Raw genomic sequence first — 27959 nt, 5'->3', positions numbered from 1 at the left:
ATTTTCAAGGGTCAAAATGTTCCATAACACTGCTAGAAGCTGTCTTCCTGAGAAACACAAAGGTACACGCAATGACACCTCACCTATTTCCAAAAAGTATTTTTCACAAAATAAATTAGTAGAAATGGTTCTGCACTTAAGAATGAAGTCTTGAGGTTCAGATGCTGTATGGAAAAATTCTTATATTATAAAATCAAAGAACTGAAACTTCATTTCACATGAGATCATTTTTAATGGTTAGTGGAATCAGTCAGATATCACCTCTATAGGGAATCTTCCCAAAGATAAGACCTTCTAAAAATTATTAAAGTGGAGTAGTGAAAAGCAGACAGATTTTTCAACATAGGTGTATTCAAATTTTCATAACTAGTTAATTGGTTCTGTGCCCCTAAAATGTCACACAAAAATCTCAGTGCTTCAATTTCATCAATTAGTTAAACAGAGATCATACCTGTCCTACCTTACAAGTTTTCTGGGAGATTCATCTGAGATAACATATTGGCCATAAGGAAGCCTCAGGGTCCTTTGAATGCACCTTTTGCCAGACCTAATTTAACCATCACAGATACAGAGACACACCCCTGCCTCCACAGTGTGCATCAGGGCCCCTCACTGCATCTGGAACCTTTTCCTCACCTCATTTAGCACTATAAACAATTACATTAAGTTGTGCCATCACTATTCAATGCCTGTCTTCTGAACTTAACTGCACATTCCTGAAGGACAGAGACTGGGTTTGCTTTGCTCCCTAGTGAGTGAATCACTCTGTCCCCACTTTCAGGCTCAGGGTAAGAACATGTGAATATTAGAAGAGGGTGAGAGGAAGGGAGAAAAAAGGAAAATAGTATGCAAATTAACATGGCTTTTATCATTATTAGTTTCTGGTAGTTCTGACACAATAGAATATTTTAAAATAAGTAGTCAAACAGCATTCTGCTATTAAACAGTATTAAAAATTATTTTGCTGAGTCATGTATAGAAGAGTCTCGTGGGTGCCAAGGTGCACATGGCCTCCATCAAGGAAGATAAAATACAGGGAGTTCCTGTTTACTGCTGTTTTGTCCCTTACTATTAGAATGTTCAGATAGGCCACAAATGAACATAATCTCCTATCATTTTATGTGCTAACGTATTCCACATGAAGTATTCCATGACTTTCAATAAAGTAATGATCCCATTTTGTATTACTGTAATATCTTGCACAAAGCAAGAATTCAATGAATGCATATTAACATTACTAATTTGAAAACTGTTCAATGATTACTTTTATTTCTTAAAAAAAATAGTAATTATAATAAAAAAATTGCTGAAGAAACTTCAGTAGGAAACTCAGTATTCTAGTTCAACCAAGTCAGGCAGTCATATGCATTTTAAGTTTGGTAGCCTATAAGGAACCACTGCATAATGACTATTTATAGCCCAAGATATTGTCAATTTGGGTCTGTGTCAATACAAAAGTGCCAAAATTATTTTTAATATTTAAAAAGTAGACTTTTTTGAGCTCTTTATATTTATAGAAAAATTGAGTGGAAAGGAATGTTTTCCTATGTAACACTTCTCACTTCACCACCACCACCCTACAAACACACTTTTTTCCCCTATTATGAACAACTTGCATAGTTTGGAATATTTGTTATAATTGATGAAATGATATTAATACATTATTAACTAAAGTCCATAGTTTACAACAGAGTTCACTCTTTCTATACATCTTGACAAATGTATAATGACATGTGTCCACGTTACAATATCATACAGAATAGTTTCACTGCCCTAAAAATCCCGTTCTTCACCTATTCATCCCTCTCTTCCTCCAAACACCTGGCAAACACTGATTGTTTTACTGTCTCCATAGTTTTGCTTTTCGAGAATGTCTTATAATTGAAATCATACAGTGAGTAGACTTTTCAGATGGGCTTTTTTCACTTAGCAATATGCATTTAAGTTTCCTCTGTGTGTTCGTGGCCTGAAATCTTGTTTCTTTTTATTACCAACATCCTAACTTTATATTTGAAACTCCAGTATAATATTTAAACTGAAATAACACCTTTAAACCCCCACCTAAAATGTGCATACATGTGACTCATCCTTTAATACTCAAAAGTACTGGTAAGGAGAAGACTCATACGGAACACTTACCAAGAAAATTCATTCTGGCACTGAAACTCTCCACTTTAGGACAAGCCTCAAGAAAGTCCTCTGATAGGGATGAAATGTGGTTTTTACTAAGGTTTAAAATCTTCAATTCCTTCAAGCTCAGGGGGGAACATATTCCTGATATTTTATTTCTAATCATAAGAGACAAAATGAAGATTAAATTGCATAAACTCATATGCTTTAAGGAAAAAAAATCAAAACAATTTGCCTTCAAATAGTAGCATCAAAGCAGATTTATTAATTTTAAAATTAGTTATGAAAATTTAAGTCACTTGACAGAAGCAGCAATATTAGTTGCTTCAGTCTTTTATCACGTTGCTGTTTAAAACTCATTACTAAAGAAATAACGTCAGTATATTTTGTCAACCTTATGAAACTTCAGTGGAAGGCAACCATTTTATCTTTAATAAACCCTTTTCTTACCCTTCTAAAATGAGCTGTTCCAGTTTCTCCACCACGTCACCAAGATTCTCAGGAACAGAAATCAGCTGATTATATGACAGGTTAAACTGTTTCAAGGTCGGACATTTCACCGCATGATCCAAAACTACTGATGGTCCAATGTCATTTCGAGAGATATCAAGATTGGCAATACAATTCATTTTCAACAAGTAGGACGGAAATGATGTAAATTTATTACTGTGCAAGTCCAAATGTGTCAAACACTTCAGAGTCTGGAAAAACAATATTTTAAAATTCTAAAATGAACCACCTGAGAAACAAGTTTAGCTCATATTTTTGCCTTCCATACCTCTGGTAACTAAAACCATTAAGAATTTTCAAAAAAACTGAAAACACAATCCACAAGAGAACTTTAATATACTGAGTGGTCTAACCATCTCTACTACAAAATGTATAAAACCAGGAAAAATATAGCAAGTAGACTGTCAAAAGCAGGGTCACAAAAATAAGGTTTAGAATTTAATTCAGCTTTTTTTCTAAATTATTCCTGCAACAAGTAAAATGGAAGCAGAAGAAGCCTCAATAAATGTATGTGCTAATGATTTAATGAATAAACAGTACAACATAATCCTGGGAATACATTTTTTTTTTTTAATATCAGCTTTTAGAACTTGTTACATCTTTTAATATGAGTAAGATTCAATCATAAAAGTAATCACTATACATTACATGTTTCATTTTAGAAATCTTTTTTATGGAAATTTTTGTTTCAAATCTCTATTTTCTATTTTTCAGCAATTTCTAATTTTACTATGGTAATAGCAAACCGTCTATTTACATACATCATTTTTTAAATCTTTCGTATGAATTATCGCCAAGGGGCTAAATACGAAAACCAATCATTCTCTATGCTCTGCTTTATATGTCAATATATTTATCTTCACATGAATTCTAAAGAGTTTGATATGATTATAAAGGCTTATTAATAAACCTTTGCTCCAGAAACTGTTTCAAACTTTCTGCCATTGTTTCAGATCCTACCAGATTAATCATAAGGAACAGTTTTACAGTTATTTATTCCCAAGGTTTAATGAGGAAATTTTTTTTGTAAAGAGATATAGTTAAGTGGTAATAAAAGTACCATCCCTGGGTGTCGATATGAAATTTCCTTAGGAGAAGTTCTGAGCTGGTCTTGTCTTTGAATACTTTAATGTATCTCACCTTTCCATGCTCTCTTAAAATTCTCTTTGTTTTAGCTAGGCTAAATTCTAGTTTCCATTTACTTATTCTTTAGCAAATATTTCCTGAAGGTCTACTAAGTGTCAATCATCAATTCCTTCACAAATTGATTCAATAATCATCTATTGAGCCTCTATTATGTCAGACCTTACTAGGCACTGGGGATAGGCATGAACAAGCCTGAAACAGTTCCTGTTTTCAAGGAGTTCACAACTTGGTAAGAACAATACACCTTAGATCAAAATTTGTAAGTGAATGAGTGTTGGGGGAGAAACATTGGGTGTCAAGGAAGTGTAACCAGGTGGGTAACCAACCTAGTTTTGAGGGAAGAAGGGGAAAAGAAGGGAAGTAAAGACTAAGGAAGTGACATTTAAAATGAGATCCTGTGACTTGAAGAATTTAGTCAGGCAAAGAGAAGAAGGAGAAAGAGAGGACACATTTCAGGTACGGCCAAGGGGGAGGGTCCCCTATCTTTCTTCTCTCTTTCCAGATATACAAGCTTTAAAAGAAAGACACCACTTAAATATACTTAACAATCATGCAGTGTTGCTTTTAAAATGTCTCAAAATTATGGTAAATTTTATAGAAAAGGAAAAATTTATTTGCAACAAACCTAGCCTAAAAAAAAGTATATACTTTATAGAACTTTACAGTTCAGTCAGAAATCAGTTTAATAATTTAAACATTTGTATTAAGGTCATTTTAATTTGTCAGTATAACTTCTGATCCATAGTATATAAAAATGATGAACAAAGTCAATATTCAGAAGACTACCCTATCAGCAGACTATTTTACACCTTAATTTTTATGAAATAGGAAGTTTGAGCAAAAAAATCAACTTTTAAGTTACATGTAATTTTAAAACTCAATAAATGCTTTAGACGTAGTTTAATAGAGCCTCTATTTTTTGCAGGTGAAGAAATGAAAGCTTAGAGCAGTCAGAGTAACACGTTCTTGTTATCACAGTCGGTAGCTGAGTAGAGCCAGTATCACCAAATCAGGTGTAATTCTAGTGTACGTAATTTAAACAGTTTAAATTGTCTTACTAGAATTAAATAATTGAAGGCATAGAGAACATATAAAATAGATAGATTTTAACATGTATCATTAGGACATAACCTAGAATTCCTTTTAATCAGAGTTCCATTTCCATTGCCTGCCCTCAAACATGTTTGTGAACGCCACACAAAGATATTTGTGTGAAAACCAGAAGAAAGGAGTAATTCTCATCCAATGACACAAAAAGAGAACCTTCTTTTTAAAGAATTAACCCTGCAAGTTAGATACAAATGCAACAGGTCTTCAAATATGCTGAGAGTTATAAGCATAAATTAAATTTACTTCACATAGTTGTTGTGGAAAGCTTGTGAGTGCATTCTGGTGAAGCTCCAGCTTTTCAAGATGTTCCAAATGACCACTTATACAGCATTTCTTGCTTAGGGCATCAATATCTCTTAGCTCATTTGCTGAAAGATCTAATGATGTAATATATTCTCTCTCAGAAGCCAGGGAAGACATGCTCTCTGAATGCCTCATATGGGATGGAAATTTCGATGACCCTTTTGTCAAAAACAAAAAACAAAGGATATATAAGCAAGTAATTTAACTTGATAAGTGTTTATTGATCACCTACTAGTGACTACTCTCTTCAAGTCACTGGAGAATCAGTAGAAAATCAAACTACTGAACTTACATCTCAGTGGCAAATGTGGACCGTAAATAATAAATATTTAATCAGGTGGTATTAGCAGTGTAATAAAACAATAGACCTGAAGTAAGGGATAAAGAGTGGCATTGATGTGGGTATCATTTACATTTCAGGAAAACAGTATAAAAGATAAAAGTGTCCTATATAACATCATAAAAGGTAAAATTTTAAATTTATAATTGTGTTTCATTTTTCTACAGTCTGTGGAATCATTAGGTAAATATAATTTCAAAGTTATATAAGATGAAACAGAAACCCCCCAAAAATTTGAAGAATCAGAAGAAATTTAACAAATACAGTATTCTGCTCAAAATACCTATTTACTTATGATTACTTTCAAATACTTACTGAGGGAATCATCTGAGGACAGTATTTTTCTTTTTCGCTTCAGTAAATCTTCATGATCAAAAATGGGTCCCTATTAAACAAATAGACATTTATACTAAAATCACTGCCATTTTTTGGAACAAAGAGAACATTTCCTATCTGGTTTCTTTAGGAATCACTATAAGATTTCTAGCTAAAGTATTCATGGGACAAGCCACATCATAGAACAGAGACCTAGCCTGGGCACCATAGACATGAAGCTCTGAAAAGAAAAAAGGATAAAACCATTTTTAAGTGTACTTATACTTAATATACATTATTCATGTATGTATATATATATTTTTTCCCCAAACATGCTCAAAATCTACAAGTGTAAATTTAAGTGTGTGTGTGTGTGTGTGTGTGTGTGTGTGTGTGTGTATTCTGTATATAAAGTTTTCATATGTCAGGGAATTTCTGCACCAATAGCTCTCAGCTTTGGAACATCATTTCAGTCATCAAGAGAATGTCAGTAACAAAAAACACAGTATAATCACAATTTAACTTACCAATGAATTGGAATGTGTCTGCAAATTTGGTGAGCAACGCTGCAAGGGAGGATCTCTGCAAAGTTCTCCTACGCTAATTGAATTTGATTTCTTTTTCACAAGAAATGAGCCTTCACTTCCTATTTTTAAATGATAAAATAAAGACAAGTAAGAAACGTTGACTCAATCATAAGATACTAGTATCATAGTTCAATCATAAAAGATTAAACATATTTTCATTAATGGAAATTGCCCAATTCCTGTTGTAACATCTTTAAAATAGAAATAATAAACTACATTAGTTTTTCATTTTCAATAGTCAGCTACATTTTTCTTCATCCCTAAATATTTATTGAATAGTTGTCATAGACTAGACACTAATTATGTGTTGGATAAAGAAAAGCAGGAAAAATAATCCATGCCTCAAATGAGTTCATAGGATAGTAGGAAGGAGCCAAGTAAAAAATAGTTTTACATATTAAAATAAATACGTGCATGTTCAGGAATCAGATAAAGTTTATATACAAATCTGATCAATGTTACTCTTTTTTGTTTCTCTGAATTGTTCTTAGAAAATTTTCAAATACTGTTTTAAATATTGGAATCGCACTTTAAATTATTTAACATTCAGCAATCTTGAGTACATCTCTATTTGAATTTCATTATTTTATGGTTTCATTAATGGAATGACATTAAATAAACACATTGACTTTAATTGGCAATATTGTTTAGAGAGAAAAGAGAGGAGAGCTACTTTTAAACCTGTGGATTTTCAAAACAATGAAAATCAATAAACAAATCATATTACTAATGATAAGTAATATGGAGGCATTACTGAAAAACTGAGATTAAATTCCACTACTGTTTGTCTTAGAAGCATAAATAATTTTATGTGAAAACAAATTATAAAATGTACATATCCAAAGTCAACTTTATAATATTCTATATAAATCTTAAAATTGATACAAATACTTTATACTTGGAGCAGTATCAAAATTTAATTTATCTTAAAATTTAAGTTATTTTATGCTTAAGCATTTTAATAAAATAGACTTCATAATTTAATTACATTTACATATCTTATAATTATTACTTTTCATAATTATCCCACTTTATATGTTTGTGAAAGTTTTATTAGCATACTATTTATACATGCAACATATGCAGTTTATTTTTATGTAAAATTTGTAAAGTGTTTCTTTATTTAAAAATACTTAGGAATAATTCTTCTTTCAGCCATGATGGTGTAACAGGCACCAACCTTAACCAACTCCCACAAAAAACTAGAAAATTGGACAAAATATTTTACACTGGTTTCAGACATTGGGCAACAGACAGTGCAGGACTGTGCCGGTCCCTGAAAGAAGGGAAACAAATTATGTAACCCTCACAATCACTCTAGCTTTCTGCCTGGAGGCAATTTGAGGCCCTGAAGCACAGGAAGAAGGAATTTAAGCTCAATGACTGTCCTGAGATGGGAGATGAAGATCTACATTCACGAAGACTAACTTAGCTGGGATTTCTGGAGAAGATGCAGGGTAAAAGAACTCCAGTAATCTGCATAATGGTTTCCCACAGACATGCACTATAAGAAATGTAAAAGAGAGTTCTGCAGGAAGAAGAAAATGATACTAAATGCAAACTTGGATCAATATAGAGGGGGCAAATCATCAAAAAAATATTACAATCCTTGTTGTTTGTACACATAATAAAGCTTTGAAATACATAAAGCATAAACTGATAGAATTAAAAGAAGAATTAACAAATCCACAATTTCAATGTCAACATTTCTTTCTCATATACATCAAGTAGAAAGAAAAATCAGTAATGATATAGAAGATCTGAAAAACACTATCAAACAATCTGACCTAACAGACTTAACCCAAAATCAGCTGACTACACATTCTTTTAAATTGTACTCAGAACATTCACCAAGGTAAACCATTTGGTCGTCTACAAAGCATCTCAATAAATTTAAAAGAAAGGAAGTCATCAAAATAGGTTTTCTAACCCAACAAAGTTAAATTTGAAGTCAATAAGAGAAAGTTATACGGAAAATTCTCCAAAACATTTGGAAAATAAACAACACTCTTGTAAAAAGCCTATGAGTCAAAAAAAAAAATCACAAAGGAAATTAGAAAATTTTCAAAATTTAATATAAACATAACATAAACATTGTGGGACACAGCTAAACTGGTTCTCAGAAGGATTTGTGATGGTCTTAAATGTTTGCAGAATAAGAAGAGTCTGAAAATCAGTGTTCCAAGCTTCCATGTTAAGAATCTATAAAAAGAAAAGCTAAATAAAACCAAAATATGTAAAATAAAGGAAATAGAGATTAGAGTAAAAATCAATGAAAGGAAAATGGACAAATAGAGAAAATCAATGAAGTTGGTTTTCAAATACAATACAATAGCATCAAAAACCATGCAAGACAAAAACATTGGTGAGAGAAACTTAAAATGACAAATAAACAGAAACATACCATATTTATATGTCAGAAGAATCATTATTAAGATATCAATCCCCCCAATTTACTTATAGATTTAATATAAATTATTGTTTATATATTAATTACATACATGGTATAATAATAATATAGTATTTATATATTAATTCTACATTAAATGTTTATATAGATTTAAATTTAATAAAAATATCAGCAAAAAATGAATTACCTGATTCTAAATGAATATGGAAATGCAAAGAACCTAGCTTAATGGAACAATTTTAAAACATCACCACCAGAGGACTTACACTACCTCATAATAAGAACTATTAAACCAAGGTAATATGTCAGTAGCATAAGGATAAAGATATAAATCAATGGCACAGAACAAAGAATGAAGAAATAGAACCATACCTATACGGTCAATTAAATTGGACAAACAAGCCATTAATTCAATGAGCAAATAAGAGTATTTTTAACAAGTGATGTTAAAACAACTGAATATCTATATAAAAAAATAAATGTCAATCCTTCACTGATATCATACACAAAAACTAATTTAAAATGGACTGTAGACATAAATGTAAAGCTAAGATTTTAACACTTCCATGAGGAAACATAGAAGAAAATATTCACAAATTTGAGATTGAAAGATTTCTTAAATAGAATAGGAAAAAGACAAACCATAAAAGAAGAAACTGAAAAACTGCACTTTATTAAAATTAAAAAGCTCTTCTCTTTGAAAAATAATAATAAAATGAAAAGACAGGCTATACTGGGAGAAAATATCTGCAAAGGGCTTCTACCAGAATATGTAAGAGCTCATAATAAAATAATAAGAAAATAACACAGTTAAAATTAGCAAAAGATTTGAGCAGATACTTTGCAAAGAAAATACGTGCATAGCTGATAAGAACATGAAAATATTCCCAATATCAATAGTCATCAGGGAAATAAAAATTCTACCCAGGTGAGCTAGAACTATGCCTTCATTAGAATGGCTAAAATTAAATTGATTTACAATACCAAGTGTTGCAGTGTGATGAGGATGTACATAGAGCAACGAGAATTTTCATATAGTATTGCTGGTGGAAGTATAATATAGTACAACCACATTGGTAAACGGCCAGACATAAAAGGGGGCATACTGTATGATTCCATTTATATGCAACTTGAGGAAATACTAATTTAATATATAGTGACAGAAAGCAGGTCATTGGTTGCCACCGACCAAGGCTGGGGGAAATTTTTTGTGAAAAGGCATAAATGGACTTTTTTGGATGATAAAAATATTGCATTACTTGACAGTGGTGATGATTACATGGATGTGTGAATTTGTAAAAATCCATGAAAATATTTACCTAAATTGGGTGCATTTTATTTTATATTAATTAAATCTCAATAAAGTTAGTTTTAAAAAACATTTGAACTTAAGACATGGGATTTTGGAATAGTCCTTACGTTTTGCCCCTCTCAAATACCTGTATTCTATCACCCGAAGTTTTTAATCATACTATGTCAATTAGAAAGCACCTCAGTCTATTTTTACCAAACTGCATTGTATTAAACGTCAGCCCAAATCACTGTCATTATATATATATTGTCATGTCAATTTTTTAAAGTTATCTCAAGTGAGTTCTTAAAATATTAATATTACTTTTAATTTTCATAAAGGTAAATATATATTTTGTTAAATACTTTCTATTTGCCAAGCACTCTCCTGGGCAGTTTACATGCATTTTCTCTAATTCCTATAAAAAATCCTGGAGGGTTAGTAACACTATCTTTTTTTTTTTTTTTTAAGTTTCAGGTGCACAAGGCAAAGCAAAACTTAGACGTTTATCATTTACATCCCAGTAACACTATCTTTAATAAGGGTGAGAGGCTTACACAAACCACAAAAGGATACAGTCATTGACAGAACATGGAATCCAATTCCAGTTCGGACAGTGTTTTGATTGCAACAGTCACCATTCACCAATACTTAAAAGTACAGAGATGCACTTTCTTGAAAGTCATTGCCTTAACCAGTGTTAGTAAGCATTAACTATTTCCAATAGTGAACCTATTTTCTCTCAAGTCTTTCCAAATGAATTAAATCAGGTTTTTGTCTTAATTCCTATTGTTTAATGTCAGTGTACAAGGGTTTTAAAACATAAAGGGAAAATTTTTTAATATAATAAATACCTTCACTATCTAGGTCATCACTTTGACCAAATACACTGTCCACGTAAGGCTCAGGAATGAAAGTCCATTCATCAAATTTATCAATTACTTCTTCAGAAAAATTCCCATGGCTCCCTGAGGCGGCTCCTTCTTCGGCAGCACTTTTCATCTGATATCTGAGCACCATTCTTGCTAGGGTGGATCCTATATCTAAAAATAAAAAAGATATACCAGCAACTTAGAAATCAGTAATTAAGCAAATATAAACATATGTCATACAAAAGATTCTTATATATTCTCATACTTCTAGAGAATTATTCATTCTTATTTCCAAAGTCACTTTACAATTATGATATTGCATACTTGATAGTAAATTTTAATTTTCAAAAAGTCATAGAAATTTATACAAAGATCTGGTGTAGATTTAAAAAAAACCAAGAAACTGAATATTTATGAAAGTAAATTAACCCAGGAAAGGGCCTGGGCTTTGAAGCCAGACAGGCCTGTGTTCAAATCATAGTAATGCCACTTGCAACTTATATGAGTTCCCTGAATGTTGGTGTCCTCACTTGGGAAGCGAAGATGACAATACACACAGCATAGGGTTATAGAAAATATTAAATGAAATGATATATATAAAATGTTTAGCACAATGCCTAGAATATAGAAGATGCTCAATAAATGATATAGTTATTTTTAAAAACTATTTGCTAAGTGATTCATTCTAATGGGAAATACTATGGAATTTCAAAGTTAACATCCTTCTTATTTTATTGCATTTTATATTATGCTCCATTATGAAAAAATAAGTTGCAGAGTCTTTAATGTCCTACATATAACCTGGAAAATTTCTTCAAATATTACTCTTATAAATAGTTCACATTATTACATGTGTATGTGACTCAGTCCAGTAGTACCTTAAAAATGTTTTCAAGCTATGAATTCAAAATATTCTTTACTCAGACCAGCTGCCAATAAAATCATGACTATATCCTCCAATCAATCAAATAACATTATTATATTTTTTAAATTAGGTAAGAATTGTCATGGTGAAAAAAAACAAAAACAAAAAACCTTAATACAGAACAAGTGGAATACAGTGAAGGGTTAATCTCCCTCCATTTCTCTCCAATGAACCCACAATTCCTTTCTGTCAGACATCAAAGATTAAAGTAAGCAGGTTGTTGGGATGAGACTGGTTGAAGTAATGAAACACAGGATCTGATGACAATTCATTAGTTTCCAAAGTCCCCAGGTGCAACCAGGGAGCCCATTTCTGGATCTTTTTTTCCTGACATGTTCTTTTCATATTCAAACATTTATGAATGCAATATCCCAATTGTGTGCTCACCAACATTAGTATACTAAAAACACTGTTCTGTACCTTTTTTTCACTTAATAATACATTCTATATCTGAACATTTGGATTTCCCAGATGATTTTTTTTTTCCCTTTCCCTTAATGATTGTAAAGCACTCCACTGCATGAATGTACCATGATTAATTTGAATAGTTCCTTTTGAGGAATACTTATGATGTTTTCCTAAATTTTTATTATTATAAATATTTTAATGTGTATCCTTGTATACACCTTTTATGCACATTGAGAATTCTGTATCATGGATTCCTACTAGTATATTGCTGGATTAAAAAAGCATGCATGCTCATTTAAAATATTAAAGGATATTGCCAAATTGTCCTCAAAAGAGGGCAATTTAAATTTATGTCAATACTGTGTGAAGTGCCTGTTTCCATATATGCTTAACAACATAATTTATCAACACAATTTTTTCCCAATATTATAAATATTTAATGAGTACCTTCTCTGTGAAAAACACTGGCATATACATTAAGATTAAACAATAGACAAAATTGACATTGACTTCATGATGAATATAATTTACCAAAGGTAGAGTATAAATAGGACAAAAATATAATCATATGTGGAACGTGCTAGTACAGGTAAGAAATAAAATATTACAGGAACATGTAGGAGAATCTTCCACCCAGGCTCCATGGGGGCAGATATGTTTTCTTGCAAAAAGTGATACGGTGCTGAGTCAGGAAGAATGAAAAAAACATCCAGATGAAAAGAGAAGATAAGGAAGTTAGGTAGAGAGAGTGACACTGGGGAAAGTCTGAAAGTATAGAGGGTGCCAAAAAAATGTATACACATTTTAAGAAAGGAAAAAAACTGTACTAAAATTGTAATACTCAATATATGCCAATAAAAAAAGATGACTACAAGTCATGTGTATACATTGTTTTGGCATCCCCAGTATATGAAGCATTCAAGAAACCAAAGGAAATTCATCCTGATGGGATCTTCTCCACCAGAAGGTTGGAGACATTGAATATGCAAAATCACCAATATGCATGGATGCATACTTGAGCAGCATACTGCTATCTCAAAAGCAGACTGTTGGACGGACCAGGAATGGGGTTTTGTCGGGTGAGTGTAACAGAAAAATGATAGTAAAGTAAACATGTTATTAACAAGAAAGCCATTAAGATGAAGACTCACGGAGTATGATAACTGTTGGGAAATGAGTGGGCATGACAGTAAGGTAACAGAGGGAAAGCTAGGAGCTCAAGCTTTAAAAACCACATTTAGTGTGAGTAAATGAGACCTAAAAAGACAGAAATGTTAATGAAGGTTGATGATAACTTGTCATCAATATACATAATGTATACAAAATACATATTAATTTGAAAATATAAGGAGAATACATCCTTAATTGAAATACAAAGTACATGTTGGAGGAGGTCATTGATAGGACATGACTGCTGGTTGACCCATGAGCTGGACCTGGGGACTCGGAGGCTCCTCACACACTCCCTGGTCCTTGGAATGTATCCTCTGCCCACCATCCCCACAGTGGGAGCTGTTCCAAGGATGTAGCCCTGAGAGTAAGGTGGTGTTGAGACCATCTGGACTGAATATGTGACTAAACCCAGTTCAGGCTTCTATGAAAATCTTTAAGATTCTGGCAGGTGGGTGTGGAGTTACACTCATCTTGCAATTGCCCAAGGCAAGCCTTGTATGTAAGTTTCCTTGCTTGTTAAACCTAATACCTACCAATCTGCAGTGGTCTGCCTCTTTCTTCACTCTCTCCTTCCTTTTATATACAGGAACCAGTTTCAGATTTCACCCCGGAAGCTCCCAAGGTTGCAAACTAACAGTACGTTAACTTGAAAATAAAAGTACATATGTGTATGTTTCTGCATATATATTGTTATGCATATGTATATGTAAACATACAAAAAGTCTAAGGACAAAACTGCATTTATTACCTATACATGATAAAATAGTATTGTTATATATTTTCTTCCTTATAATTGGATCCATATTTTTTAAATGAGCATGAATTACTTTTATAATAAAAAATAAAATACACAAAAAGGAAATGTAACCCCTTAGAAACATCCAACTGTTTTGATCTATCTTTATAAATATGCATTTGCTTGGTCATAAAGCCCTTAAATATAATATCACTGTCAAGCATTTCATGCCAAAAAAAAAAAAAAGATATCCAAATGCTTACAATATTTTTGGCTTAAGTTGTACCAAACTGGAATGAAAACTAACTAAAAGAGAAATTAGTGATTTTAAAAAGTACTACTAAAACTATGACTTGTACCAAATCTTCCTTTTAATACTTAATACTTACTTGTTTCTTTTCTTGAATTAGATGTCTTATCTGGAAATAAAGGACCAAGCCACAGAGGTTCTATTTTTCCTATACAAAATCCTCCAAGGCAAATGCTATTATTGGCCAGATCCAGGGCAAGCCTCCTTAAGAGCAAACTGATGGTTTGGCTGTCACCTTTCCCAATGCTAATTGTCAACGCTTTCCGTACATCTTGTTCACGGGACCCACTATTCAGCAATAGTTCCACCAATTTGGGACTGCTCGCTTTCTCACATACCTATTAAAGAAAAAAACATAGAAGCTTATCAAAGAACTATATTTCTTCCTTTTGGGAGACACGTGAATTGAACTTGGTGTAGTTTTTCTCCGCGTTCTTAAATTTAGAGAGAAACAAAATAAAATAGAGTAAGGCAAACTCATCCTTGAAATAGATTAGGAAAATAAAATAAGATTAGCACCACACATATCAGAGTAGCATAAATCAAATAAGCGGCCACATGAAAGTCAATTATTATGAAAAAGGCAACACGATATGGAGAAAAAGATCCGTAACCTTGAAGTCAGGAGAACTGAAGCTCCACCAATTATACATATCGGTTACATTTTCTGGGTTTCTGTTTGCACATTTGGGAAACTAGTACCTTAACAGTACTTACTGATCTGCCTTCATTTGTAACATAGAATATAAATATTATAATGTTTGTTAATGCCACATACAAAGGACAGTCATTCATTTTTTGTTTTCCTGCTCAGGACAAAAACTTGAATTACCGCAAAGAAGTATCTTGTCTCTCAGTTTTCTACCTTCCCCTAATATTATATTTTCAGAGCATGTGCCCAAGGTGGTTTAGCTTATTGGGTGCTACAAAAACCAACGCAGAGAGAAGGATAAGGAACATGTAACACAGCACACTGCCCCTTCTCAGGAACAGTTTCTGAAAGGCCACAGAATGTGATATTTTATCAAACAGAAGATCAAAGTAATAGATAATGGAAACACTGTTCGTCAGGTACTGTGCTATATAAAACACCTCATGCCATAAAAATCATTACCTCCATTTTATAGTTGAATATCTAGAAAAGATATGTGATTTGTCCAAACCCTTAGAACTACTCAGCAAGAGACTTGGATTTGAAGTCAAATCTTCCGGCTCCAGAGCCTGTGATCCTTTCACTAACCCAAATTAAGGATTAAAAAAGAAAAAGACTAAGACCCTAAGATCCAAGGCACCAGGTCAGTAGAAGAAGGAGATTGGGGGAAAAAAAATCCCTGAATTCTCTAGAATGAAAGTGTGTCTAAGGGATTTAAGGGGGCAGTTCTGTGGTTTAATGGAACCAACTTAATGCCCACCGGTCTCCACCATCACCCACCTCCAACCCATTCTCCCCAAGGCGGCTATAGGACCTTTCAACTCTATATATAACCAAGTCACTATCCTACTAAAAAATCTTCTAAAACACCTGTTCCAGGAAATTACCCCAAACACAACATGCAATTTTTCAAACCTCATTACCTTCCTTTACGCTACTTTTATTGCCCTAAATGTCTAACTCTGCTCTTCACCCAGCAAAATGTTCATTCTTCAAGAACAGCGTCAAAGTCTCTTGTACAGTAACTCCTTGCTATCAACCTCCCAGGTCACACACATCCTTCCTACTCCAGGCTCCAATCCTATTTGGTTTAACATAGTACTTAGTACATCGAACCAGACATTCCTATCCATTTTATATCTAGAATGAAAGGCATGGATGCTATATAATTCAATTTGTGCCTCTCTGGCCTAGCACAATGCCTATGAAATATATATAAAATTTAACTCGCAAATTACTAAAATCCTCTTTAAAGGCCCACAGGGACCTTGAGAGGGAAGAAGGAAAGGGGGAAAGAATGGAAAGAGGAAGAGAGGTAGGGAAGAAAAGGCCAAGAAACTCAATTGCAAATGCCTTCTTTTGTAGCTCAGCAAACTTTTATCTCTAAATTATGGCCCTTACCACCTACTTCCTATTAAGGTGATTTATATTTTATCCCCTCTCCTTTCCCAATACACGCTTAGAAAAAAAACCATCTTGAAACAAGAAACCCCTTTTATATTCTTTACTAATTATCTATCACTGCTTTCCACATAGAAAGTGCTCAATACATTTTCGTAGAGGTATTTTTGTTGGGGGACCCAAATGATCCAAGCAGACTTTAGTCATATGGTGCCATGAAGAGAGAGATATATAAGTGTTTTAGACAAAAATATAAAAAATAAAAAAATTATAAAAGTAATTTCAAATTCATGAGAGAAAATAATACAGCTCAGAAATACAGTTTTGTATATCTTAAATAATAATGAAGATAATTCAGAATATAGTAAAAGTTCATCAAAAGTATAATTTATTATCATTTGCAATCATCTCTCTCATCTTTTAACTTATAATTAATGCAGCCAAAAATTGCAACCAAATATTCCAAACTAGCATTTGAGAATGAATGAACAACCTCACCACTACCACTACCATGAATCTGTTATGTAGACAAAAGATTAAAGCAGGCACTTGGGGGGCAGATTTTCCACTACTTATCAGAAGAGTATTCTTAGGCAAGTTATTTAACCTCTCTGTGCCTCAATTCCTTACCTGTATAATGGGGATAATATTATAATCTACTCCTAAGGTTGTGGTGAGGGATAAATTGTGTAAAGAACTCAGAGCACTGCCCAGCTGGTAATGAACACCACAAAAGTGTCCGTGACTTTTATTCAAATTTCTTCACACTTATTTTTCCCACCATGGGTTGATTAGTTGTCTTCAGGTTTCTATTCATGCATTTTCACGCCCAATATTAATTTTCCATGTTATTCTCTACCAATCATATGCCTTGTATCATTAAATTCTCCTCATAAAGCCTAACAAGATTAACTCAATCCTTGCTCTAAATAGTCCTTAATTATGCAGCACTGGCACATGAATAGTCTTGATTACCTATTTTGCACTAGTACAAAACAAGGTATGTTCAATTAATCTATCCACAAAATTAATTCAATATTTATTATTTGTTAGATACAAATAATCTCTGACAACTAGGATAAATCCTTAAATTTAATAAATCCATGGAAGTAAATACCTGATTTTTTTAAGAAGATAAATAAGTGCATTAAGGATCCTGTCAAGATGGCAGAGTAGATAAACAATGTGCTTACCTCTTCTCTCACGACCATATCAAAATTATAGCTAAACTACAGAACAACCATCACTGAGAATCACCTGAGGTATAGTTGAACCAAAGCCCTACAACTAAGGACATACAGAAAAAACCATGTCAAGACTGATAGGAGGGGCAGAGATGCAGAACCAGCTGATCCCACATCCACGTGTGACCATTAAAAATCAGGAGAGATATCTCAGCTGCAGAGGTTCCCCCCAGAGGAATGAGGGTTCTCAACCCCACACCAAGCTCCCCAGCCCAGGGTTCCAGTGCTGGGGAGAGAAGTCCCCAAAACTTCTGGCTGTGAAAACCAGAGGAGATTGTGGCTGAGTGAGACGAGAGTAGCTGCTGCCCCCTCACTCCTCTTAAAGGGTCTGTGCATGAACTTACTCATTGATGGACTCGCTCACTCTGAGCTCTAGTTCTGGGACAGCAGGTGCCAGGGACATATGGGGAAGAACTGAGCTGTTTACTTCAGGACAAGGGCTAGAGGGGAAGCTTTCTCCCAGACAGAAGGAGCTGGCAGAAGCCATTGTTTCTTTTTTGGGCCTTCCCCCAAACTGGCGTGTAGACACAAGCGGCCGCCATATCTGAGTTTCCATTAACCTGGCTAACACCATTCATTCATCCTGATTCTCTGAGACACCCACCCCACTTAACTTTCAGGCCCACCCAAGCCACGTCCAATAACTCTTCTGTATAAATGGTTTGTCTTGGATCATGCTGCAGACTTTCCTAAAATCTCCCAGAGGATCACAAAACCCAAACAAGCAACATCTGGCTTCAGCATGTCCATAGCTCTAGCTGAGCAACCCCAAGTGTGATACTAGTGACAGCCAACCTCAGTTTGTGACTTGGTCTCTCAAGTCACCTCCAAGCCCAGCATGGGCAGGGGCAATCAGCAGCTTGATTTGTGGCTTATGCCAGGTGGCCCTGAGCAGGGCATAGGCTGTGGCTGAATGTGGCCTGTGGTGGGGCCCTTCCCAGGAAGCCCTGGGACTCTTGCCCAGTGGACAGCTTTGGACTCAGCCAGAGCATCACTGGGCTGCCTCTGGGGACAACATACCCAAATGAAAGCCTGGGCAGGCACCAGAACCCTGCCAGAGCAAATCCTGCTCTGTAGGGTCAGCCCCTGCACAACAGCTCCTCCACTATAGTCATGGCCAGTCCTCATAACCCAGCAGTCAGAGGTTTAATCCCTCCCACTGATATTGCAAACAGCATCCAAGGTTCAACTACAACAGGAGGGCACACACAAGCCACACAAAAAACACACCTGGAGTATCTGGCTGAGGTGACCAGGAAGACTGCGCCATTAAGCCCCACAGCACACTTATTACATAAGGTCACTCTACTAAGACTGGGAGATATAGTAGCCCTACTTAATACAAAGAAACAAATACAAGGAGGCAGCCGAAATGAGGAGACAAAGAAACATGTCCCAAATAAAAGAACAGAACAAAGCTCCAGAAAAAGAACTAAACAAAATAGAGACAAGCAATCTACTAGATTCAGAGTTCAAAACACTGGTTATAAGAATGCTCAGTGATCTCAGGGAGAACTTCAACAAAGAGATAGGAAACATAAAAATTGAGATAGAAAACATGAAAAAATAAAGTCAGAAATAAAGACTGTAATAACTGAAATGAAGAATACATTGGAGGGAATCAACAATAGATTAGATGAAGCAGAGAATCAAATCAGCAATTTAAAAGATAAGGTAGCAGAAAACACCGAAACAGAACAGCAAAAAGAAAACAGAATCCAAAAAAATGAGGAAAGTTTAAGGGGCCTCTGGGACAACATCAAGTGTACCAACATTCACATCAGAGGGGTACGAGAAGGAAAAGAGATAGAGCAAGGAACTGAGAAACCAATTTGAAGAAATCATGATGGAAAACTTTCCTAACCTGGAGAGGAAATAAGTATACAAGTCCAGGAAGTCCAGAGAGTCCTAAACAAGAACTCAAAGAGATCCACACATAAGCCACATCATGATTAAAATGCCAAAGTTTAAAGACAATGGATGAATCTTAAAAGCAGCAAGAGGAAAACAGTTAGTTACCTACTGGGGAGCTTCCATAAGACTGTCAGCTGATTTCTCACCGAAACTTTGCAAGTCAGAAGGGATAGGTAGGAAATAGTCAAAGTGATGAAAAGCAAGGACCTAAAACCAAGATTACTCTACCCAGCAAAACTATCATTTAGAATAGAGAAAAACAGATAAAGAGCTTCCCAGACAAGAGAAAGCCAAGAGTTCGTCACCACCAAACCAGTATTGCAAGGGATGTTAGAGGGATTTCTTAAGATTAACGACAACAACAACACAAATAAAAAATATGAATAAAATGGCAATAACTATATATCTATCAACAATTACTTTCCATGTAAATGGATTAAATAATCCAATCAAAAGTGTGAGGGCTGAGTGCACAAGAAAACAAGACCCTTAATATGTGCTACCAACAGCAATACTTATACAAGAAAAAAATAGACTTTAAAACAAAGGCTATAACAAGAGACAAAGAAGGACCCAGTAATTGCACTTCTCACAGTTATCTGAAGAAACCCAAATCCCTATTTCAAGGGGATGTGTGCATCCACATAACCACTGAAGCATTATTTACAACAGCCAAGATATGAAGGTAACCTGGGTGTCCCTGAAGGAATGAATGAATAAAGAAGAGGTGATACATACATACAATGGAATATTAGTCTTTAAAAAATTATGAAATCTTGCCATCTGCAACAACGTGGATAAACCTAGAGGATAGTATGCTGAGTATAGTATGTCAGAGAAAGACAAATGTCATATCACTTCACTTTTAAGTGGAATCTTAACAACAAAATAAACAAACAAATGAAACAGAAACAAACTCATAGATACAGAGAACATTTTGATGGTTGCCAAATGGGATAGTTGTTGGGGGAGATGGATGAAAAAGTGGAAGGCATTAAAAAGTACAAATTAGTTGTTACAAAGTAGTCATGGGGATGTAGAGTATAGCATAAGGAATATAATCAATAGTACTGTAATAGCTATGTATAATGTCATATGGATACTAGATTTATTAGGGTAACAGATGAGAGGAAGGCAGGGTGGAAAAGGTGAAGGGATTAAGAAATACAAATTGATAGTTACAAAACAGTCATGGGAATATAAAGTAAAGCATAGAGAATATAGTCAATAATTTGATAATAACTATAAATAGTGCCAGATGAGTACTAGACTAGTCAGGGGCATCATTTTTTAAATTACATAAATGTCTAACCACTATGCTGTACACCTGAAATTAATGTAAAATAATATTGAATGCCAACTGTAATTGAAAAATTTAAAAAGAGGAGAAAAAGATTAAGGGGAGTAAGAGGTTCAAATTTCCAGGTACAAACCAAGTAAGTCATGGGGATGTAATGTACAGCATAGGGAATATAGCATTAATATTGTGAAAGCATAGTACAATGTCAGATGGTGGCTGGATTTATCATGGTGATCACTTCTTTAGATATAGAAATGTTGAATAACTATTGTGTACACCTGAAACCAACATAATATTGTACGTTAGCTATATTTTAATAGAAATCTTTTTAAAAAGTGGATTAAGTTTAAAAGAATATGGAAAGAAGAATAAAATAAAAACCTTTTTGCATAGAAAGAGTTGGATAAATTGAGAAAAGAGTAGAAAACACTTTCTATGGGGAATGTAAACTAATCTCACTCAGGTGCTTTTAGCTATCTTGTTTCCCTAACAAAACATTGAAAGGGAAAGTTTCTTTCAGTTCTTTGACATATCCAAGGAACAATGAAATCATCTGAAGATCACACAAAAGTTACACAATAAAAACATATTATATTATTGAGGGAAATAATTTAATTACCTTTAAAGTAGAGAAGCAACTATTTTTAATGTTGCTTGCATAAAAGGAATTTGACTAAATTTAAGCAATTTGATTTTATTCCATTTTAATGCTTAAATTAATTGTGCATAAAAATGAGTTATAGGTTCGGTTTCTTTTTATGTAGATTGCTAATTAGTACTAATTTAATCTTATAGTTGACAAATTGATTTGAATTGATAGGCAAGTGATAAATAAAATAAGGCTTTAAAAGTAAATTATTGGAAAACATAGTACTTTGCTGGTTATTAAATAATATATATTAAATCACTATTTAATTGCTTTGCTAGAAATAATATTAAATTTCTAGGAAATATACATGACGCTACCTGAATGCTATTAAAAACTCTAAAATTTATCCAACAAAGACAAACTTGAAATGACATGTAACATCCTTTAGTAATACTTTTTAAAATTTACATCGTATATGAAGCAATGAGTTAGATATTGTGAATGATACAAAGCTAAACATTGTACATTTCTACTTTCATATAACTCACAAACTATACAACAGGTGTACCTAAATTGTCACATACTTACAGAGAAGTAAATTTTTATTTTATATGGTGATTGAGGAGTGTGAGGAGGGCTTTACCGAGGAAAGAGAATTTGGGTTAGATTTTGAAGGAAGCGTAGAACAATTAGATGTGTTTGCATAGCACACGAGGGAAGGGAGAGAAGGTAAGCAGTATAGTGTTACACAACTGAGGGGGTGGCCAGTAGCAGGGAAAGTCAATGGAAACAGTGCCCCTTAAACTGTGCAGTAGACAGCTACATAGCCACATGCAGTAGACCTGAGGGGAGAACTTTCTAGACATAGAAATTGAAAATAAAGAGAAAATGGTTGAAAAATGAACAAAATAAAAATAAAACTGTGTGTTGAGTGGAGTGTGGCTGGAGAACAATTTGTACAGAGATGTATAGAAGGAGACACGTTTGGAAAGTTATTTGTCAACCTAACAAGGTAGGTAAATAAGTGAAATGAAGAATTAGACTGGATAATACCTAAAGACCTTATTACCTCTGAAATTCTGTGAATCTAAACCCCAACTATGAATCACAAGCAGTTGTGCAACAAACTGGTAAATTCTGTTGTGAACGATAATAGGATGTAAGTACAAGCTATACAATGGTAGAGTCGAATAACAGAGAAAAGAAAAAAGTGACGTCTTGAATATTTACCTGACAAATTAGAGATGTTCCCTCCTTTTCTCGATTAGCGTCTGCTCCCAACAGAAGTAAGCATTCAACCATGATGCTATTGTTCTGATCACATGCTCTCTCTAGCATCACACATTTTAACTCATCATCCATAGCTAATTTCGCAAAGCACTTGCAACAAAGGTTCAGAAACTGAAAAGAATGGAAATAGGATTAGAGTCAGCTACACACATAACAGTTAGCATAAAGGTGAAAAATATTGTACCTGTTGATCCTTTTGTTCCATGAGACTGGAAGACATGTGATGGAATATTAAGGAATCAAAGGAATAATGTACCAGCAGCTTGGAAAAAGACTCTGACAATTCCAGTATTCTCAGGCTTGTCTCAAATCCCTGAAAGTGTGACCAAAAATAATAACAACATAAGCAATTACAGGCAAGTAAATAATATAAAACAGGGTCTGTGTATGATATTTCACTTAACTAAGTAGGTATATTTATTGGATTTAATTGTACTTTAAAGCTGTAAACCTTGAAACAATCCTATAAATACCCTTTGCTCTTCCAGTACTAAGAAATACAGCAGGAAGACAGAATTAAATTCTAGTGAACAAACCATCACCTAGCAATGCAGGAAAAATACCTAATCCACTAATATTCGGCTTTTAAATATCCCTTTCTGAAGCCATACTTACAGGATGAAAACCAGGATTAGAACAGCAGAATCAGTGGGGTTACAAACCAAATAGCCCAGTAAAGTGATTTTATTACAAGACTGCAGATTAGGTTCTCTAGATAGCCCAGCATTTCCCCAACATTTTTGTGCTTTCTATTGAAATTTTAACCTCAAAGAGACAAATGTGAGCTCCTAGATTTCATTCATGTATTTGAGAGAAGTTTGAGGCACTCTGAGGTTTAACATCCTTGTAGCAAATTATTTATAAAGAAATGATCAGTCACACCATAGCTTTTTAAAACCACCTAAGCAGTTTTCCTAGAGTAGTCTGGGCTCTCCATCCGTATGATGTTTTAATGAAAGAATCAACTTTTGACTTTATTATTATTTAGTTAGGGTAAATTCACCAAATATCAACTTAAGTTTTTAGATTTTTATTATCATTCAATATCATATATTCATGAAATCATCTAAATATTAAATAATCATTTTGAGCTCTGAAGATGCTGGAATTTCTACAAATACATCCTAACATTAGATAAGAGAAGTAATCTTAATTTATGCAGGTGTGAGGAATATGTGGTCCACCCACCTCTAGAGCAGAGGTCTCTGCAAACTCGAATGCAGCAACAAAGCAGGTAATGCAAATATGTAAAAGACACATAATTTAAAATAAAAACTTGTAAACACTGAACCGGCCAAATAAAATATTTTGGCAGGCCAAATTCAGTCCACTGGTCAATAGTTTACAACTTCAACTGCAGAGATCCTAGAATTTAGGCCTAGATGAATTAATACTGAGTAACTGAGAGCACCACACCTGCACAAAATCATTTCCTTGCTCTCAGATTACTTTTAATCAGTTCTGACTTGGCTTTAATCAGTCTAGATGGAGGCACATTATAACAATCATATTTATAAAATGCAATATAGTTTTTAATCTAAGAATGTTGGGTGTTCAGAAGCACTTTATAATTAAAAACTTTACATACATTATCTCACTTACTAATAAAGTCTCTGCAAAGGATAGAGCCTAGACATTTTTATTCCTGGTCAATGCTGCCATTTATGAAAATATTTGCTGACTGTGGTTTATAAAGTTGCAAATGCCATTACTGAAAAACCACAACTAATGCAGAAACTCTTAAAAAAACTATTTGTTTTCCTAACGTTAGGGGGGAAAAATCCTGTAACAACTTATTTCTTGATCTCCCCTGAATTAACCTTAAGCCAGTATCTTGGATTCCTAATAAAGACAGTTATTATATATCACATTTTAAATTTTGCCGTATGGAAAATGTTTAAACTATTGTTTCACTGCAAGAAAAAAAAAATCAAGGGGCAAAATTACTACAGGTAAGCAGCCCACAATAAAACAAAGAGAATGACAAACTTTGGAATAATTGTAACTCCTATTTACCTAAAATATAAGCAAATGAAGCTCAGTTAGCTGGAACTTCTTTAGCACATTTTCTGCTATTTCATGGAAAATATAAATGGCAAATAAACATGCTGAGTTTAGAGATTTAATAATTAAACATAGGATCTTTAGAGATTCAATCCAATTCTCTCTACCTGTTAAAATTAAAATACTACAAAATGATAAATTATTTTCAATTAACTAGAATATCCCCATTAATTCAAAGTGGGAATTATACTAACTGCTCTGAAAGAGAAATCTGCACAAAATCTCAAATCCCCTTCAAGATAATGCACATACTTTAATCTGTAATTCAGGCATATCCTTAAATCGTTGTAAACTGGAAACCAGAATTTTTGCTAGCAGATGCCAGGTTCCCGTAAACAACTTCTTCCTGGTAATCAAGCATCCTATAAGACCTAAACCCAGACACTGAATTTCTAGAAGAATAAAAGAAAAAAAAAAATCAAAATTAAATGCTTTAAGTCTCAAAACTGTAGAAAAAAATTAAAGACATCCAAGGCTTCTAAAAATCCATTCTAAATCCTGAATTCAACTTGTACCAACCTTGGTCATCTGGATACATCCGCAATGTTTGAAGCACCGAATCAATAGCACCTTTCAGAGATAATATCTCTAATGCATCAGGAAAATGTGCTATGGCAGAAATTATTTTTAATCCACATTTCTGAATCCCAGGATTTCCAATGAACTAAAATCAAAAGGACAATTAAAAATGTTTGCGTTAAAAATGAGTTCTCAATACTTATCTTAGTTAAAGCCAGTGATAGACTGATAAAATATAAACTAATCTAAATAAAGACTAGTATCCTTGATTCTGCCTTATATTAGTAATTACTTTTGTTTATTATTAAAGTTAAAAAGTAACACTTTAATACTTATTGAGTACTTGTTTTGTGCCAGGCACTGTGCTAAATACTTTATATACATTTTCTTTTCACAACAACCTTATTAAATACCCTGTTTCCCTGAAAATAAGACCTAGCTGGACCATCAGCTCTAATGCGTCTTTTGGAGCAAAAATTAATATAAGACCCGGTCTTATATTATATTATATTATGTAAGATCCAGTCTTATAATAAATTAAGACTGGGTCTTATATTAATTTTTCCTCCAAAAGATTCATTAGAGCTGGTGGTCCAGCTAGGTCTTATTTTCAGGGAAACACGGTACATACTAATATCACTCCCATTAGAAGATGGGCTCACTGAAGGTTAGAGGGCTTGAGTAACTATTCCTACAGTCATACAGACTGTAAATTGCTGAGATGCGACCAAATCAGGGATGTTTGATCCCACAGCCTGCATACTTAACCAGTAAAATGCAATGCTGCCTGTCACCATAGAAAAACCCATTGACAATTTACTCTCAGTGCTTTACATGGCTTATCTCATTTATTTCCCCTCAACAGCCTCATACAATAGGTTCACCAAAGTTCAAAGTTGTGGGAACAAGAACTCAAGTGACACAGCGAATAGTGTTAGGCCTAGGACTTGACTATAAAAGTTTCTGCCTTAAAAGCCCAGGGATCTTAATCACTACCACTTCCAACATTGTAATCTCTATTCCTCCCGATGATTTGACATTATTTACTGGTATTCTATAATAGAGACCACTTCTTTTTCCAGGTCATCCTACTCACTGACTGAGAAGAACACAGTCAACACACTTTCTACCAACCATGTGAGTTACAGCCACACCTCCCCTCTTGACATCTGTGACATATAGCTTCTACTCTTACACTAGTCATCTGTGCTTTTCCATGGCGCGTTCCAAACTTCTACCATGATGTGAATGCCCAGCAGATAGCTTTCCTTTCAAAAATTACAATGCTATCTTTCTCAGGACTTTTCCTTTCACGGACACTAGTTTCATGGTGTCTACACTCCAGAGGTCTGACTGACCCTAGCACAGGTATACCATAGAGCTGAAAAAGCTTCAAGCCAGACTTCAAGTTCTGGTGTAGCCTTTTCAACCAAAACCTTCTACTCTTTCTCACGTCCACACTGTCAAAGAACAGATTTTCATTCTTTTACCAGTCTAGCCCCTCAGCATCTCTCAAGTGTCCTTAGTCAACATTTTTTATTTTATTTTATTTTTTTTTTGTATAGGGTGTAGGAATAAGCATCATTTTCTCATCCTGTGCCCTTCTCCTCCAGAAGTCTGGTATTTTCTGCCCTTAGTATGTTTGCCATGAACATCTTTGCTGCAAAATATTTTGTCACAAACATTGTTGTTGCACAACTAATGGGCCATAAGGCAATTTTGCCATAAAAGATAAAATAACATAAAAAAGAGACATTATAAGGGACATAAAACATAAAAAGGTAATAACAAAATTAAAAAGACTTCATTGAGAAAAATGAAAATACATTGTCACGGAAGTCTTTTATTCATAGTATACTTTTCTTTTCTTTTTTTTCTTTTAGTATCAGCTCCTTGTTCAGCATCACACTTTTTCTTTGTCACTACCATTTCTTCCTTCCGAAAGAGAGGTATCATTTTCTACCTACGGAATGGATAATTAATGATCTTTAAAACTGTTATGAATTAGTAGCCTCCTCTTATCTATTTGACAAAAGTAAACTTTTGTTTTTAATAGATGGGAGGCATGAATGCACTTGCCACAGAACTTGCAAACTGATAAGTCATCATTTTCTAGTATAGTATGCAATCTGACTTTACCTGTAGTTTTGCAATCTGGCTTCATCTGAGGTTATCATCCACTGTTTTAAGACCACCATGTCTACTCCTTATTGTTGAGACCATTATGGGGCCTAAGATTTATATAATATAAAAATGGGAATACTGCAAGAACTTAGTCAATTGAAACCAAATTAACAACTGTTGTGCAAGGGACCCTGCGCGCTGCGCCATTTGTCGTGTGGGGCAGCCTGCAGGGTCTCTGGTCCTGCTCCCCACATAAGAATGTAAGATATGGCTAGGCCAAAAAGGAACACCCACGG

General features: G+C 34.0%; 1 protein-coding gene across 2 annotated transcripts in view; it reads right to left on the bottom strand.

Annotated features, from left to right (window-relative positions):
- Window positions 1-27959, bottom strand: part of LRRK2 (leucine rich repeat kinase 2) — a 125551-nt gene that overhangs the window by 59293 nt on the left and 38299 nt on the right. For both annotated transcript variants that reach the window (XM_088798845.1, XM_088798849.1), the window contains exons 15-25: window positions 25540-25684; window positions 25273-25412; window positions 23141-23269; window positions 22897-23067; window positions 14646-14904; window positions 10997-11185; window positions 6382-6500; window positions 5855-5924; window positions 5140-5357; window positions 2581-2831; window positions 2140-2288 (exon numbers count right to left, since the gene is read on the bottom strand). In XM_088798845.1, coding sequence (XP_088654971.1) covers window positions 2140-2288; window positions 2581-2831; window positions 5140-5357; window positions 5855-5924; window positions 6382-6500; window positions 10997-11185; window positions 14646-14904; window positions 22897-23067; window positions 23141-23269; window positions 25273-25412; window positions 25540-25684 — 1840 coding nt within the window. The remainder of the gene's footprint in view (window positions 1-2139; window positions 2289-2580; window positions 2832-5139; window positions 5358-5854; window positions 5925-6381; window positions 6501-10996; window positions 11186-14645; window positions 14905-22896; window positions 23068-23140; window positions 23270-25272; window positions 25413-25539; window positions 25685-27959) is intronic.

Source organism: Rhinolophus sinicus, chromosome 1, assembly GCF_057876585.1.
Source record: "Rhinolophus sinicus isolate RSI-liver-muscle chromosome 1, RSI-T2T, whole genome shotgun sequence".
NCBI classification, from domain to species: Eukaryota; Metazoa; Chordata; class Mammalia; order Chiroptera; family Rhinolophidae; genus Rhinolophus; species Rhinolophus sinicus.
This window is presented reverse-complemented; position numbering and strand designations above follow the sequence as displayed.